General features: G+C 41.5%; 2 protein-coding genes across 3 annotated transcripts in view; one reads left to right on the top strand and one right to left on the bottom strand.

The window, feature by feature from the left end:
- acox3 (acyl-CoA oxidase 3, pristanoyl) overlaps positions 1 to 7,805 on the bottom strand; it is a 10,198-nt gene extending 2,393 nt beyond the window's left edge. The window contains exons 1-10 of one of the 2 annotated variants that reach the window (XM_022747884.1): positions 7,728 to 7,805; positions 6,472 to 6,644; positions 4,938 to 5,035; positions 4,711 to 4,846; positions 4,523 to 4,597; positions 3,691 to 3,780; positions 3,230 to 3,373; positions 2,979 to 3,067; positions 1,862 to 1,958; positions 1,087 to 1,269 (exon numbers count right to left, since the gene is read on the bottom strand). In XM_022747884.1, the coding sequence (XP_022603605.1) occupies positions 1,087 to 1,269; positions 1,862 to 1,958; positions 2,979 to 3,067; positions 3,230 to 3,373; positions 3,691 to 3,780; positions 4,523 to 4,597; positions 4,711 to 4,846; positions 4,938 to 5,035; positions 6,472 to 6,591 (1,032 nt within the window). In that variant the 5' untranslated portion in view covers positions 6,592 to 6,644; positions 7,728 to 7,805. Of the gene's footprint in view, positions 1 to 1,086; positions 1,270 to 1,861; positions 1,959 to 2,978; positions 3,068 to 3,229; positions 3,374 to 3,690; positions 3,781 to 4,522; positions 4,598 to 4,710; positions 4,847 to 4,937; positions 5,036 to 6,471; positions 6,645 to 7,720 lie in introns of both variants that reach the window. The other variant, XM_022747883.1, reaches the window with a different exon arrangement.
- Positions 7,806 to 11,684: 3,879 nt separating this feature from the next.
- Positions 11,685 to 14,171, top strand: part of LOC111223603 (sentrin-specific protease 3-like) — an 18,123-nt gene continuing 15,636 nt past the window's right edge. The window contains exons 1-2 of the mRNA XM_022747813.1: positions 11,685 to 12,011; positions 13,570 to 13,695. Coding sequence (XP_022603534.1) covers positions 13,608 to 13,695 — 88 coding nt within the window. The 5' untranslated portion in view covers positions 11,685 to 12,011; positions 13,570 to 13,607. The remainder of the gene's footprint in view (positions 12,012 to 13,569; positions 13,696 to 14,171) is intronic.

The following is a 14,171-nucleotide window of genomic DNA, read 5'->3' as shown; positions in this document are numbered from 1 at the left end:
TTTTTTAACCCCCCCCCCCCCCCCTTTTTAAACTCTGAAAAAATCCTCTGCTATGATTCATCAGAGGGGTCTTTCATTTTCTGTCGATTCAAACTGAACACTTCCTCCATGTTTACCTGTTGTCTTGATAAATTCAGGAGCGTGGTCGTCTTTGTAACACATTAGACATTTATAATTCATTTATCATTGGAAACTTTATTCCCAGTAATAAATGTTGACTTGTATGGTTGCCAGTAGACAAATTTCACATTGTAACCTGCAGTGCACTGACAAAACTTTTTAGGTTACATTAGAAATTTATTGGAGTGAATTACTATGAAGTTCACTGTTCAAAAACTGTATTTATTTTCCCTATAAATTGAACCAAATTGTTCTATCCAGTTTTGAATGCACAATATGTAATTTGTAATTTCTCTAACAAAACAATAATTAAAGAATAATAAAAGAATGTGTCTTGGTAAAACGTGTCTCTGTTTCCAAATAAGAAGATGAATAGAAGAAGATTGGAGCCATCTGTGAAGGTGTGTTGTTGTGTTTGGCTTTTCGAAATATGATAGATGCTGATTTATGCAGCTGGCTAATGGCTAACAGCTAACAGCTAACAGTTGTGCATGATTTTGTATTTCTGCCCACATAGTTGTTGTATGTGGATTGACAACACAGTTCCATTAACACTTGTCTTCAGTGTGGTCACAATGCATCTCTCTCTGATCGGGTACAATTACACCTGTACTGTCATGTGGTCAAGCTCTATCCAATCACAATCTGACCAGACAAAACACATTTTAATAGCAGGTGTAAACGGGGTAAAAGTTGGACCTAGTGACTGAGCTTCTGGATTTGGCTTTGTGTTTCCTTTTGTGAGAGTTTCTTCATTGTTGCACTGGTTGTGTATCTCTGACATGTCCTTGTCCTCATCAAAGGTTTGTTACATGAAGAAAAGAAAGTGCGAGAAACTCAGAGCATCAGAGTACAGGTAATGAAAACTAGTTCTTATTAGACATTTGACTGTATCTCCAGAGATTCAGACGTTTACTGTTTGTCTTATATCTTACTGTCTCTATGATCTAGTGCCAGGACTCTGACCTGTAGCTGGTACTCCAAAACAGGGATCTCCTCTGTGTCTTTGGGTCCAAACTGTCTCCTGGTGGCTGAGAAGCGGATGGCCACAACCAGAGCCAGCTTCAGGTTGACCAGAGCCATCCTGGTGATGGACACCCTGCCCCCTGACAGGGCCCCCAGAGAGGCCCCAAAACGCTTGTTGGGGTCCTGGAGGAGAAGACACAGGGACACAGAGAGAAACAATAGATACATCATTTCAGATTGTCTTTGTCTTTGTCTCTCAGTCTATTCTGAATTCTCCTTCACATCTTTCCTTGACATTTTCCACTAAGGTCGAGGAGAAGTGGTCAGAGAAGAGATTATTTTGACCTATCGACCTCAGCCATGGAGGCACAGTAGGCTACAGCAGCAGGAGTGTGGTGGAGCCTGTGGAGGGAAAACTGAGGAAGATAATTTTCTGAAGCTCCAGAAAAAAAAAAAAGGAAGTCAGAGTTCAGAGGAAGGATTAGAGTCTGAAGAAGAAAGAGATGGACGATGAGGACAAACACAGATTAACACTGGTGTGGTTTTTTCCTCATTGCAGAGGCTGAAGGAAGAGAAGAGACTGAGAGACATGGACGTCGTCTTACTGCTAGTAATGTATAACTGTCTTGGAACTGTGGAAATGTCTCTGTATTCAGCAGTGTTTCCTCTCACTGCCAGAGGGGAGAGATAAAGCTCCACACTAAGAAACCACCGGAGCCTGACCTGAAATGTCTCTGGAGTTCTCACTTTTACTACCAGTGGGAATGGTACCGACCTTGAATGGAGTCAGGTAGCGTCCGTCAGCAGTGACATCTCCCGTCTTATTCAGCAGATTCTCCCGGGGGATCCTCACATTGTGGAACAAAGCAAACCTGAAGGTGAGAAGACAAAGAGAATACTTGGTTACACACTGGAGGCGTGAGTCACACAACAGCAGGACTTTAAACTGTGCTTACAGTGAAGTGGTGGTGTGTTCGTCTCCACATTAGCACACAGCTGCTTCCACACAGAAATCCTTAGACTGAACTAACCTTAAAAGACGACAAGAAGGAACTTTTTACTTTTCTTTAAATGATCGTCTCATCCTCAGAGTCAATACCTGGTAGAATCTGACAGAATCTTATCGGACAGGGACTGAAACTAATACAATAATACGTTTATAAATACAACAATGTAGTGTGTCCATGTTTCTTCCATTTCTGGATTATGGTCTTCGCAGTTGGTGCTAGTATGAAATATTTTTACATCCCTCTCCAGCTTTATGAAAGTTTACCAGTTTCATGTGGAGGTCTTCTGACACCTGTCTCTCTGCTCCCACTGCTGTTGTTGGTTCTACCCACTTGCAAATATAAAATGCAGGTCTGATTGAACACACCTGCCACTCATCCAGCATTAATGCTGACAATGCTCTTTAAAGTCCAGACACATGATTTTAAATACTAAAGTTAATGACCTAAAGGATTTATCAAAGGAGGTGTTAACTTTTGAGCTTGGTATTTAAGATAAATTTGGACGTGGACTCAGCTGTGCTAGGCCGTACCATTAAGTTCTTTAGAGGGAATAATATTCAAATGACTATGGAAGGTCACTTTGAAGGTGAACTGTACTACATAGATATATTATTTCACCCAGGGTTTAAGGGGGATGCAAACTTTTGCTCTCAACTGTATAACCATGTTTTTCTACAAACTCTTTTTTCTACCAACAGAAGACGAGTGTTTAAACTGTGTTAAAGTCGACAGCACCACACTGTGGTCGCAGTGTCAGCTGGGGAATAAACACTGGATATCAAACCTCTTGACCGACACACTGTCCCACCACACTGTCCCGCCACACTACACTCACACCTCTGTCTCTGCACCACTGTTGCAGATGTTCTGGTTTCATCTTACCCATTATCCAGTCCATTCTGGCCCAGCTTCTTCCCTATGTCTCCCACCAGCACACCTGGCAGAGCCAGCAGGGTCTTAGGGTCTCTCACCTGCAGCACAGTGGTTAGAGCTTCACTGGATATGACACACGTAGTCAAAGTTTCATAACAAGAAAACTTGGGTAATAGGATTTTGTAACATCACATCAGTTAACAGCATCTGATGATGTAACCGGCTGTAACTCGGTCAGGGGTCAAAGGTCAGCGTCTCACCGGGACAATGAAGGAGTGCAAGCCGTGGCAGACTCGGTCGGGTGTGTAGAGCTGAGCGAACACCACAGCGTGCGTGGCCGTCTTACCGAGATTCCCCACCCAGAACTTGGCAGCCTCGAAGTCTGGAGAGTGGATCACAAACTCCTGCAGACAGGAAGCTTACTGTCAGAGCAGAGCAGGGGGGTCAGGAGTCCCGATTACCCATCATTCACTGTGAGGTTATACAGGGTAAACCAGCAGACTCTGCCAGCTGAAGGTCTGAGGACCAAAACACTGTCAGAGAAGGAGTTTTATATTCTTTGATTTGTAGAAATTCATTTAACTAGACAAATATATTTTGCTGTGTCACTAACTGATGGTTCCCACCCTGGAGGTCAGGCCCCCTCCCAGTGGATCACTGTATAAAAGCGTGTGTGTGGTGTGTGTGTGAAGTGCGTGTTGTGTTGTCTGTGTGTGCTGACCTGGGTGGAGGGGTCGTACGTGGCTGTGGTCCTCATGGCTCTGGTGTTGCTGCCATGACTCAGTTCAGTCAGTGCGAAGCAGCCAAACGTCTACAGACACAGATAGACACAGACAGATACAGACAGACAGACACAGACAGATACAGACAGACACAGACAGACACAGACAGACACAGACAGACACAGACAGATACAGAAAGATACAGGCAGACAGACACAGACACAGACAGACACAGACAGACACAGACACAGACAGACACAGACACAGACAGACACAGACAGATACAGACAGATACAGACAGATACAGACACAGACAGACACAGACAGACACAGACAGATACAGACAGATACAGACAGATACAGACAGACACAGAGAGACACAGACAGATACAGACAGACACAGAGAGACACAGACAGATACAGACAGATACAGACAGACACAGGCAGATACAGACAGATACAGACAGATACAGACACAGACAGATACAGAGAGATACAGACAGACACAGACAGATACAGACAGACACAGACAGATACAGACAGACAGATACAGAAGGCATAAGATCTCAAAGGCAAAACTATAAACCTGTACAACAATGGTAATTCCTAATATTAAATACTAAATTTGGAGTATGAATATACTGAACACAAGGATGCAAAGAAGACTGTATGATTCAGTGTGAAGGCTGCTTAAATCTGAGGAAAAGCTCATGGCCAGGACTGTGAGATGTCCTCAAAGACTCCCACTCTGAATTTGTCCAGTTAAACCATGAATAAAGCACCACACACCTGTCAGGTGGTGTTATTTGTGAAGCTGTGTTGATCTCTTACCGTCATGTCTTCAGTGTTCTCTACGTATCTGCTGTGTCTCCCTGATCCTGAGTTGGCAACAGTTGCTCCAAACATCTAAAAGAGAAGAACAGAACCGGACTGAGACGATGAGAAACAGGTCTACAGCCTCGCTAGCAGCGAATGTCCAGTGTTTCATTTTGCACTTCCCACCACTCCCGCACCCTCACCCCTTTGTTGAGGAAGAACTTGGCGGACATTGCCCAGTCGTACATGCCCAGACAGTCACTGAGGACCACGGTCTTCCAGGGGTTCGCCATCGCCTCCTCTTTTGTAATGAAGTCGTAGCGGAAGAGCTGCTTCACCCTGTGGGTTTTCCCCTGAAGCTTTATGTTTGTTCCTTCATGTACAGTGTAAAGATACGGAGATGATGTACGACAGAAGAACTGAACTGTACCTGAGGAAGGTCAGCTCCCTCATCTTCTCCATGGGGACGTCTTCACCGGGCCGACGGGCAAACAGAGGATCGTTCTCCAGAGTCCTGGACACATGGTGCTGCAGCAGAGAAGAAGAGAGAGGAACGTTTAGATAACACAGGAACCCAGGAATGGTGCCGAAAAGGTAAAAGAAGCTGAAATCAGTCACTTAAAGCATTTCAAATTTCAGTTTCAAGTTTAAGCCCTGAAGGCAATTAAACTGTCCATCTGTACACAGGAGCTGAGAGCAGCTGAAGTGTCGACCAGTTGTCCTGGAATTGTAGAGCAGCTGGGGTCAGACTGGTTTCTCAACTGCTGTGTCCAAGGTAAAAATGAAGTCTGAGACTGCGGCTGAAAAGTCTTTTTTTGCTTAGGAAGTATCTGAGCAGCAGTCATGATCAGAGCTGCTCCACTTCACTACATGATGAGGACGGGAGCTTCAGTGTTTCCTATCTCATCTCCTTCCTTTTGGAAAGGAAAGGACTGCAGCAACACTTAAAAACGACACAAGATTGTAGTTTCACCACAGCAGAGCCACATGAATGTGTTAATAACAGAGCAGCTGTTTTATGTCTGTGACACGATCCAGAACTGATGGAAATCCTTGTCTGATCCACTGAAGCCAAATCCATAAATATAGATTTCTTCATAGACTAGAAGTCCAGTGAGGAGTCATCATGAAGAACAAGCAGATTTAATTTATAGTTAACAATGTCATCATCATAACAAAACACTATAGTCTATACATAAATGTTGTCTCACTGTGTAATGCACTAAAAATTAATTTTCTCTCTCTTTGGATTGGGTTCAGGCTCAGGACTCTGGCTTGTCTACTCGGGGACATTCACAGAGTCCTTTCTAAGCCTCTCCTGTGTTGTCTTGGCTGTGTGAACCTTCAGCCCAGCCTCAGGTCCTGAGCTCTGGACCAGGTTTTCATTAAAGATCTCTCTGTACTTTACTCTGTTCAGCTTTCCCTCAGCCCAACCAGTCTCCCTGCCCTCCCCCCATTGCCTGATGCTGCCTCCACCATGCTGCACTGTTGGGATGGCGTTGTTCAGGTGATGAGCAGTGACATGACTCTTAGAACTGAGACCAAACGGTTCAGTCCTGGTCTCATCAGACCAGAGAGTCTGGTTTCTCTCAGTCTCAGAGTGCTTTAGCTGCTTTTATACAAACTGACCCTGAGGAGAGGCTTCGTCTGGACTCTGACATAAAACCCAGATCAGTGGAGAGCTGCAGTGATGGTTGTTCTTCTGGAGGTTTCTCCATCTCCACGCAGGATCTCTGGAGCTCAGAGCGACCATCAGGTTCTTAGTCTCCTCTCTTACCAAGAACCTTCTCCCCTGTTCGTCCTGGTTTATTCTCTCAAAAAGTATTTTAACCACTTGTTTCTTTGGTTCAATTAATGATTTGTAATCCACCATACACACCACTACCGTGCTCCAGTGTATTTTATTTTTAACCCGAGAGGAGTTCTAATGAGCTGCTTTAAAGCCAGAGAGACTCTGATGTTACCTTGAATGCCAAGATTTCCTCTCCATCTAGGAAGAGAAGCATGTCCTTCCAGTTGAAAGAGGCTTTCTTCCTGTAGATATCCAGGGGGCCGGAGGGGAGGTCAGCCACTTCATGGTCCATCTTGTGTTCAGACTGAAGAAGTTTCCATGCAGGGTCCTAAGGCACTTTGGTCTCTGAGAAGTAATAAGGGACAAAATTAGGATTAGGAGGCAGGATTTGATTAACGTGTGGAGTAAATATGTTTCCATTAACAATGATGATAGACCTGAACAATTAATCTTTCTTGTATCATGCCACAGTTTCACATAACTAACAGTGCCTTAACAAGCTGTAGGAGGTGGAGGTTTCAGTAAGCAACCATAGGTTTGAATTACAACTGTTACTGACTAATTTACACAGCAGTAACTAACATTAATTCTGTGAGTTGACCAAACTATAAAAAACACTATACTGTCTGTACTGTTTACACTCAAAGATGGTTTCATCACAGGAGGCACGACTCTGATGAAACTGTGAGGACTGAATAAACATAGAGTGGGCTCTGTTTTTTGACCTAATCAAACAAGTCAAAACCTAGTATATGTCTGGACTGCGTTTGGTCAATGAGTGAATTGTTTAATTTTATTATTTTCATTATTATTATTATTATTATTGTTATTATTACACAGGATGTCTGGGGCCATGTAATGTTCCAGCATAAGACTACGCTGGGACATAGTCCGTCTTAATCTTATGTAAGAACGCCAGCAGTTTAGACACCTAGTGCAGATGTGTATGTGCCCAGATGTTGACAACGTCCAGGCCGTTACCTCCCACTTGTACCACCCTCCTGTGTGTGAGGGTTAAAGGGTAATAAAAGAGATATTGAAACACTGAACATTTGGCTATTCAAACTAAAGTACAAATTACTTTTCATTCAAAGTAACCTTTGTAGTCCAGCTGCTATCAGCTCAGAGCAGAGTTCAAGGCTGAATCTATCGGTTCACCTCACAAATAAAACTACACAGCAGTCTGTACCACATGAAGAGACTGCCGTTAAACCTTGTCTGGTCCCACCGTCACCACCTGTCACACACACCCTGTTGTTTAGTGACTAACAGGTGAAAATAAGATGTTAATTTTTACTAGAGTTCACTTAATTCTTCTCTGTTCACTGATACACAAGTTGTTTATGTGGCTGCTACAGGTGAAGAAGAACTAGCATCTTCGTAAACAGTTAACACTGAGTACATGTTAAGTTATATCTTACCCTTTACCTCGACGTTAACTTTCCCTGCTACTGTCGTTGTCCCTCTTCTTCCTCAGTTGTCGGGATGACCTGTGTACGCATAGATTTATAGCTGTGGGTCAGAGACTTACATGAGCTTTACTTCCGCTAGAGGCAACTACATTTCCGGTTTGTATCTTTCAGAACAAGAGCACCGTCTCCACACCTCAACTGAATTAAAAACGTGACTCGCTATTTAGCCCCTACACAACAAATGAAGCACGTCAAACTATTTTTACACGAAATAATAATCTCTACTGTAGCTATAAAGGTTAAACAATAAATAACATTGCCATACTTTAAATCCATTTAAAATGTTTGAGCTTATATTCTGAAACTCTTGTTGGTAAAACTTTACAATTTTTAAAAGGATAATTCAGTTAAACAACAGCAGCACATACAAATCAACTTTAAATGACACAAATACAAATGAAAAACATAAAAAGAAAGCAATAGACATACATACAAAAATATAGGGATACATACATCCACTAATAATAATAATAATTATGATAATATTTATTTTTTAGCACCTTTCATACAAGAAATATAGCACAGAGTGCTTTACGAAAAAAAGAAACTAATTGCACCAAGTACTTCACCTGAGAAGACATAAAACGAACATTCATGTAAAATGACAAGGAATAATAATAACATATAACATTAGAAATAAAAAATAGAAATAGATAAATAATTAATAATAATGCATGAATGCATTAAATATAAACATGAATGTACAAAAATATAAACATATTCAGTCAAAGGTTTCAGGTAAAAAGTTCTATAATATTCCAAGGACTTATTACTTTTTTGTTGTTTAATGAACTGAGAGATTTAGGTGTGGTGATTCAGAACATTTCTGTTTGTGACTAAAATGTAGTTACTAAAATGCTTCCCTGCCAGCAGCATTAAAAACCACAGTTGTTTATTTTTTTAAGAACCACTGTCAACTCATAATCCATTGAAAAAAGATAAAATAAAAATAAAATGTGTGCAACTGAAAATATCTTGACAGAAACTCTTAGAAACAAACTTCCAAATGTGAAACATCAAAGGCTGGATGAATGTGAACTTCTGAAGCCCTAAGGAAAAAAACAAGTAGGATTGTGTCTTTGTAAAACATAGAACTTGTTTGTGTTTGATACTTTAGGAACAACAACGAGGTGTATTGGAGTAAAAGGCCAAGGATCAGGGTTGACATTCTATCTCAGGTCTCACCATAACGTTTTAACTCCAGAGGGGGGAGCTATTAACTAGCAAAGAATTGCTAAATCCATTGTTTTCTAGTTGTTTCTAGTTCCAGATTCTCTCTTTTTTTTTTACAGTTACCCTCAGTTATTCAAATTCAGTGACCTACAAAAGCAAACTGTTTTGAATAGCAGTTCCCAAATAATGAATGAATTTTGTTTCATGTCTGAATGAGACTCTCTTCTCTGAGACACCTGTGATTACCTCAGGTTCTAGTAGTTTATCATACTGGTAAAATAGTTTTCAGTCCTCAGCCATTAGTCTTTGTGCTGGGAACTTTGCACACCATCTGTGGGTATCCATGCATCCTCACCTGCCTTTCTGCGAAACTTCACTGCTTTTCCATTAGACTGTTGGGGTCTTGGCAAACACATGATGTGGTCAAATCCCACTCCTTTTTAAATTTCCTGATGTCTCACAGTAAAACAAAACCACTCTGTATGGTTAGCCTTGGCTAATTATCATCAGCGGCAGCTTTTAGCCCACATATCCAACAGTAATTTTTAAACCTTTTCAGTCTGCCTTCAGGGCCTGTCGTCCTACTGCAACAGAACTTGGTTCATTATCTTCTGCTTCTCACTCACTCACTCACTCATCTCACTTCAGTTTTTAACACCATAGATCATTGTATTCTACTTGACCAATTGGAAAACCAATTTTAGCATCTCAGGCCTGACTCTCTCATGGTTAAAATCATATTCAGCCTATCTCAACAAACACAGTGTGTTTCCTCGAATAATACTAAATCTACATTTTCTGATGTTAAATATGGAGAACACCAGGGCTCTGTTGTTGGCCCTCTGCTTTTCCCTCTTTTCTCTCTAACCTCACACTCGGTCATGAACATGCAAACGAAGCATAAAGTCTCACCTGAGTAAAGAATTAGCATACATTGCATTTTATATTGTTAATGTATATAGTATTTCTAATTTATCTTATTTGTTTTAGATTCTATTTCTCATTAAATTTTCCCCTTGTGCTGCTGTCAAATTTGAATTTCCTCTATGGGGGATCAATAAAGATACATCTCATCATCTTATCATCTTATCATCTTATCTTTGTTTGTCTGCTACTTTCAGTTGTCATATGCCCTTGCTTTTCCTCATACACACTTGAGTTTCACACTTGCGCCTGTGCATATCACTGCAGTAGCAGCATGAGGCAGCACCTCTGGGTCCTTGTTGGTGATTTCATTGCCTGTTAGGGTGAGATTATGGTGTTGACGTTTTCCCTTGGTCTGTCCTGTGTCATGGCTTTAATCCATGTATGTGACATCTCTGCTGCTCCACAGATCTCAGTGGCAGAGTGTCAAATCCTTTTAGCTCATTAGAAATGACAGGAACCATTCTGTCCCTTATCAGTTCATCTATTAGTACACCACAGTCTGAAGTCACTGCATGTTCAATCCTTTGGTCTGCTCACAAAGGCATCAGTGCTTACACTGTCCTCTTGTTTATAGTTGCCAAAGGAATGCACTCAATATCCTTGTGGTGTGTAAACTCCAGGTTATGCTTGTCTATGTGATGGCAGTCACTAACCCATTACCCTCCTCAGAGTTGCAGACTGTAACTTTTGCTGGTTTATGTTTCAGTCCTGATGCAAATAGGTGGTCTTAAAAGTTCTCCATGAAACTACTGCTTAGGTCTGCAGCCTTCTTCATTTCCCCTGGCAGCAGAATGGTTTGGAGCCATGGCTATAGAAGTTTTGTTGCAAAGATAAGGAACAATATGCTAATGCTAAAATGGTGGGAAAGTTGGTGGTAACGGTGGAGAATTGTTCCTTGAGAGAGAGAGAGAGATGAGGCAGAAGATTCTTCACCACTGAAGTCTGATCTGAAGTCTGTGTTTGAAGGTTTAGAAATAAAGAAAGATTCCTATGGTTTGAAATGTTTGCTGTGTTTACCATGACCAAATTTCATTACTGCCTAAAAAAGAAGAAACACGAAAACAACAATAATTCCTTTTGTTCATTCAATTGTATTTTTATGGCAATTTCTACAAGATTTGAAGCATATCCTACAAGCTTTTTATTCTACAAGTTATACAAGTAGTTAAGTCATTCAGCAGGTTGTTTCAGAGTCATTAGGTTCTGTAAATGTGGAACAACACAACTATGACTTTTGAATATTTAAGTATTTTTAAAGGCAAGTACTCCAGTACTTTCACTTGTATTGCAGTAATATTTGAGCAGAAGTATCTTTACTTTGACTCATATGAAATGTGATTGAAATGGTTAATATTTTCCTGCAGGGGGCAGTGACACGGCTAGTAGCGTCTGTACTGCTAAAAACCCCAAAAGAAGAATTTTTACAACAGAGCTTTCATGAACGCACCACCAAGTCCTAATATGTTCATGGAATACAAAAGAAATGCATGATTAACCGTATTATACTTTACAGAAATGAGGGAACAACAACAAAATCTGACTCAGTTACAGATACAATAAAGACTAAATCAGACGAATAATTACTGATGTCTTCTCTTCAAGAAACCAGTTCATGTTTCACTTTAATTAACCCCAGCCACTGAAGGTGAATTACATTAGCCTATTTGATTTTTGTTCAAAATTCGTTACGTAGCGAAAGCGTTTCCCAGGAGACTGAAGGTGAGGGTCTAAAATTAACGGCTATCCCTAAAAAACATACTCTGTGTGACGCCATTGCTACGCGACGGACTTGTAGTTGCCATAAGAGCGAAAAATCTGCAGCGGTCCGGCTCAGGGCTCAACTCGTCTCCGTACAGACCTGTTAAAACTGAAATAAAATCCTCCTGTCGGTTTCACGTACACCGTAGACTGTAATCCACCGTTCCTTAGAGGTATTTGCGTTTTTCTTTGAACCGGAAGACCTAAAAGAAATCAAAGTTCGCAAGGAGGTGACATCTGGCTGCTCCACACCTGACTTCATTGAATGAGGTTTAACACCAATTAGCATTTGTTTTGGTTCGATAGCCATACAATATCAAACACACCCTACTGTCAGTCAGAAGCAGCTGGACACATACTCTTATAAATCTGCAGGTTAACGGTAAGCACACACATGCAACACCTGGCTATTTAAGGTATGCATAAGCCGGGCGTTTCATTTTGTTGTTGCTAACATGGTATCTGCCTAACTAACGCTTAGCTAGCTGACGACAACATGGCTAACTAGCTAATATGTTAGCATTGATAGACAACAGATTACTGACAAGGTCTGGTTATTACAGATTGTTCTCAATGGTGGTGCAGTGGCTTTGTCTTTCCATAGTTACTGACAGCGGAAGGTTTGCAATCGGTGTGAGTTGTATTTAGGATTAAATTGTGAAACTGGCGGTGATGTTGCTAGCGCTCGTCGCGCTCAAGCTAGCTCTGGTGTGGACTATTTCCTGCATCGGAAACAACTGTTCTCACCATAGAGCAGCTCTAACTGATTCTTTCCTGCACAGGATGCAAGTATTTACTGTTATAAATGCTAATTCTCCCAGCTGCCCAGTTATTCTCCCAGCTGGGCAGTGGTACAGTAAACCCACTCAGTCTAGCTAGCAAGCTAAGGTACATGTCCGCACTCTGACCAGGTGCACATGGTAAAAAGAGTCCGGTGTTGTTGCACTCTGTCTCATTAGCTAGTACAACCAGACCATTTTTAAAAGCTACCATTAAAATAGCTTCTTAGTTTTGTGAAATAACACATTAGTGTTCTGTTGGAAGGTCAGAGGTCATTAACATTGACTGCCTCCTGTCTATTTCATGGGAAAAGTGCTGCAGGTTCCCGCTAGTTGTGCCAGTCACTGGAAAGCAAGTGGTGTGTTTTTATACCAGTGAGTGCTGAAAGATTAGCACCTTGCTGCCTGATGTCCAGCAGGACTTGACAACTTCAGAGGGACGTTGTTGTTATTCTGTCTAGAGTGTGATCAGATATTGACCTGCAGTGCTTCAATACCGAACTGTGTGACATATGTTAACCCGCTGTCCCAACCTGTGGCGAGCACAGTCTGTGGACATTTTGGATTCAAATGTTGGTTTTGACCTGGATGCATGTGTTGTCCTTCCAGGCTGACAGGAGATATCTTTCACAGTCCAAAATACGTCTGAAGATCCACTGTTTAATAACGGGTACAATATTAGGAGTCACATTTCCCCCAAAGTTTACATTGGCAGCACTGTGAGACCGAAACACAGAGTAACATCTGGAACGCTGAGATCATAGATGGGGCTAAAACATTACTAGTGACAGGTCTTCAGCTATGCTGTATATAAATGCAGCTTGAATAATGTTTTACAAAGTGATATGTGGTATCTCATGGTGCAGAAATGCAGTGATATACATTGTGGATTAGAAATATGGCTCAATTGAATTTTATAAATAGGAAATATGAGCGGTGTTGAGTGAGAGTGGATCACTGTGGAGCAACTTTGTTCAAAGCAATGTTCCCTCTCACCGCAAGATAACTAACAAGCTGCATTTATATAGAGGGTAGAGTGGCTTGCTCTGTTTGACACCTCAGACTAATCTCCAAACCTACAACATAATTGAGTTTCTCAAACCAGTTTGTGAGCTGATTGTATGTTTAGAACCGCACTGTAAATGTGTATGTTGTTTGCAGGTGACGAGCTGGCGCAGGTCGTGGGTTGTCCGTGGATAATGCGAGACAGTGGCGGTAGCCTGGCCCAGAACTGCTGGCAGGGAGACCTGGGTCTGACCGCAGTGGGACAGGACGACACAGGAGGAGGTAGGCATTATACGTATGGGTAATAACATATTTAAATTCAAGTTAGGTTCGTATGTTATGAATAATGGTCGTTCAAATCTGATGAGTCTGGTCATAAGTGACAATTATTTATGTCTTCTGTTCAGAGAAGATACAAGCAATGCCTAAATATGTGTTTCATTCTCTTCCAACTAACTGCAGTGCAGTAAGTACTTCCTGATGAAGTAATAAGAAACCACCTTGACACAAAAAATAGTGTGAGCAGTTAGAAGCCACAGCAATAAGTTCAAATGTCAGCAGCATTACTGTGAGTACTCAGCTCATTTCTGTAAATCACCAGAATCATTTCACATAGACAGGTGAAGTGAATTCACGAGCTGCTGTTGCACACAGTTCAGCTTTGACACAAAAAGTCACAGTGTTCACCAACAGTAAATTGTTCAGACAGTTCAGACCTTTGAAGGAACAGAAGGTCCAACAGCTGTCATCATAGTGTG

This window comes from Seriola dumerili, unplaced genomic scaffold, assembly GCF_002260705.1.
Source record: "Seriola dumerili isolate Sdu_G_001 unplaced genomic scaffold, Sdu_1.0 BDQW01000111.1, whole genome shotgun sequence".
Lineage (NCBI taxonomy): Eukaryota > Metazoa > Chordata > Actinopteri > Carangiformes > Carangidae > Seriola > Seriola dumerili.
Note: the sequence above shows the minus strand (reverse complement) of the source record. Positions and strands in the feature narration are given on the sequence as shown.